We start from the raw sequence: 1159 nt of genomic DNA on the forward strand, positions 1-1159 counted from the left end.
GCATTCAGGGGTGAGGGACATATTGAGGGGTGAAGCCTGGAGGATTTGGGGCAGGGTTACAGGGGTGGGATCAGACCGGTTTTGAGACAATTGTCCCACAGGTGGCTATCCAGTGGGAACCCCCCATCCAGTGGGAACCCCCCACCAGCTAGTCAACCACCTCCGCCCACAGGTAACACACTTGTTCCCCTCCCCTCCCCCACAGCCTTGAACTTCCTCTTCCTGGAGATCTCCCCGCCTAATTGTCCTAATTGTTACCACCCCAATGCACTGCCCTCCCCACCCCATGGAGCCCCCAGAGTGCTTGCAGATGGAAGGCTGACGCCAGGGAGAGGCAGAGACCCAGGCCTGTAGGGACAGATCTGGAGGCTCCAGGCACCAAGTGTGATGCCTCAGGGTCCCTGCCTGGGGTGGGGGGGAAGCGCTGCTGGGAGGGTCCCTGACCCACTGGGTCCCCAGAGGACACAGGGCAGAGGCTGGCACTGGAAACGCTGGAAGAGTTAGACTGGTGCTTGGACCAGCTGGAGACGCTGCAGACTCGGCATTCTGTGGGGGAGATGGCGTCCAACAAGGTGAGGCCCGCTTCGTCCAAAGCGCTCCCTCCTCCCTGCCCGCCCCGCCCCTCCATTCCATCACCCCATCCTCACCACCTGCCCCTCTCTCAGTTCAAGCGGATGCTGAACCGCGAGTTGAGTCACCTGTCGGAAACCAGCCGCTCTGGGAACCAGGTGTCGGAGTACATCTCTCAGACCTTCCTGGGTGAGCTGTGGTTGGGGCACTGCCTGAGCCAAGGTGTAGAGGTGGAAGACGAAGGGAGAGAAAGAGGAGGAAGAAAGGCATTGTCGACCTTCCTAGGGATGTCAGGGCCCCTGACAGGCTTCTGCTCTCTGTCCGTTATGTCCCTCAAGGGTCAGGGGAGGGGAGACAGCCAGACACAGACCCTCCAGCCCCATGGGTCCGAAATGGGTCAAAAGGAGGAATGAGTAGAACTTCCAGATGGGAGGGCGTTAAAGCTAGGGTTTTGAGGGTTAGAAGTTTGCCACGAGGGAGGGCGTTAAAGCTAGGGTTTTGAGGCTTAGAAGTTTGCCACGAGGGAGGGCGTTAAAGCTAGGGTTTTGAGGGTTAGAAGTTTGCCACGAGGGAGGGCGTTAAAGCTAGG

The 1159-nt window shown here is 59.2% G+C and overlaps 1 protein-coding gene across 1 annotated transcript in view; it reads left to right on the top strand.

Annotated features, from left to right (window-relative positions):
• The first annotated feature begins 104 nt into the window (after positions 1-104).
• Positions 105-1159, top strand: part of PDE4C (phosphodiesterase 4C) — a 6807-nt gene continuing 5752 nt past the window's right edge. The window contains exons 1-3 of the mRNA XM_030887983.2: positions 105-172; positions 460-572; positions 666-759. Of these exons, the coding sequence (XP_030743843.1) occupies positions 558-572; positions 666-759 (109 nt within the window). The 5' untranslated portion in view covers positions 105-172; positions 460-557. The remainder of the gene's footprint in view (positions 173-459; positions 573-665; positions 760-1159) is intronic.

Source organism: Echinops telfairi, unplaced genomic scaffold, assembly GCF_000313985.2.
Source record: "Echinops telfairi isolate 266 unplaced genomic scaffold, ASM31398v2 ScPeMD7_7457;HRSCAF=8495, whole genome shotgun sequence".
In the NCBI taxonomy this organism is placed as follows: domain Eukaryota; kingdom Metazoa; phylum Chordata; class Mammalia; order Afrosoricida; family Tenrecidae; genus Echinops; species Echinops telfairi.